The 653-nt window shown below is 41.2% G+C and overlaps 1 protein-coding gene across 1 annotated transcript; it reads right to left on the bottom strand.

Annotated features, from left to right (window-relative positions):
* Positions 1–5: 5 nt before the first annotated feature.
* LOC109131752 lies at positions 6–647 on the bottom strand (the record flags this gene model as incomplete). The annotated part of the gene is made up of 1 exon (XM_019242927.1): positions 6–647. A coding segment is annotated over exon 1 (621 nt), but the record flags the coding sequence as incomplete, so codon positions are not given.
* Between the last annotated feature and the right edge of the window lie 6 nt (positions 648–653).

Here is a 653-nt window from a genome sequence, read left to right as displayed (position 1 = left end):
GCCGCTGCATGAAGAGGTGAATGCAGATGGTCACACCACTTGGAATCAACTATGTCAGAAAAGACCTTATGCTTATTCTCATCCATTATGTAGTATGTCCGTATTGACTCCTTGGCCTTGGACATTAACTCATATATAGATCCTACAGCGGGCTTTCCACTAGAAACTTCCCTCAACACTTTCAGGATAGGCTCGGAAATAGCCACACTTTCTTCCACAGCTCTCCAAAAATCATCATCCTCTAGGATATTCACGCATGACATGCTCTGTGGTTTATTAGTATTAGTGGGGGTATACTCTGGGCTATTGAACAAGTGCTTTAACCTTGCTTTGTGTTTCATCATTGACTGCAACGATAGAAAATTGGAAACAGACCTTGTGACACCGCTTCTGATAATATCTTGCCCACATGTTAACTTTCTCATCAAATCTAGCACGGAGCTATTGTTGTACACAAACTTAGATATGACCTGCGCTTGCAATATACATTGGTTGACCCAATCTACCTTGGAGAATTCTTCTAATATCATGTTCAAACACTGAGATGCACAAGGGGACACGAAAATGCTTCCATAGTTTTGCAAGATATGGTTTGAGATACCTGTGTAGCTGAAGCTGTTGTCCATAATGATTTGCACTATATGCTCATGTCC

Source organism: Camelina sativa, unplaced genomic scaffold (assembly GCF_000633955.1).
Source record: "Camelina sativa cultivar DH55 unplaced genomic scaffold, Cs unpScaffold04389, whole genome shotgun sequence".
NCBI lineage: Eukaryota > Viridiplantae > Streptophyta > Magnoliopsida > Brassicales > Brassicaceae > Camelina > Camelina sativa.
This window is presented reverse-complemented; position numbering and strand designations above follow the sequence as displayed.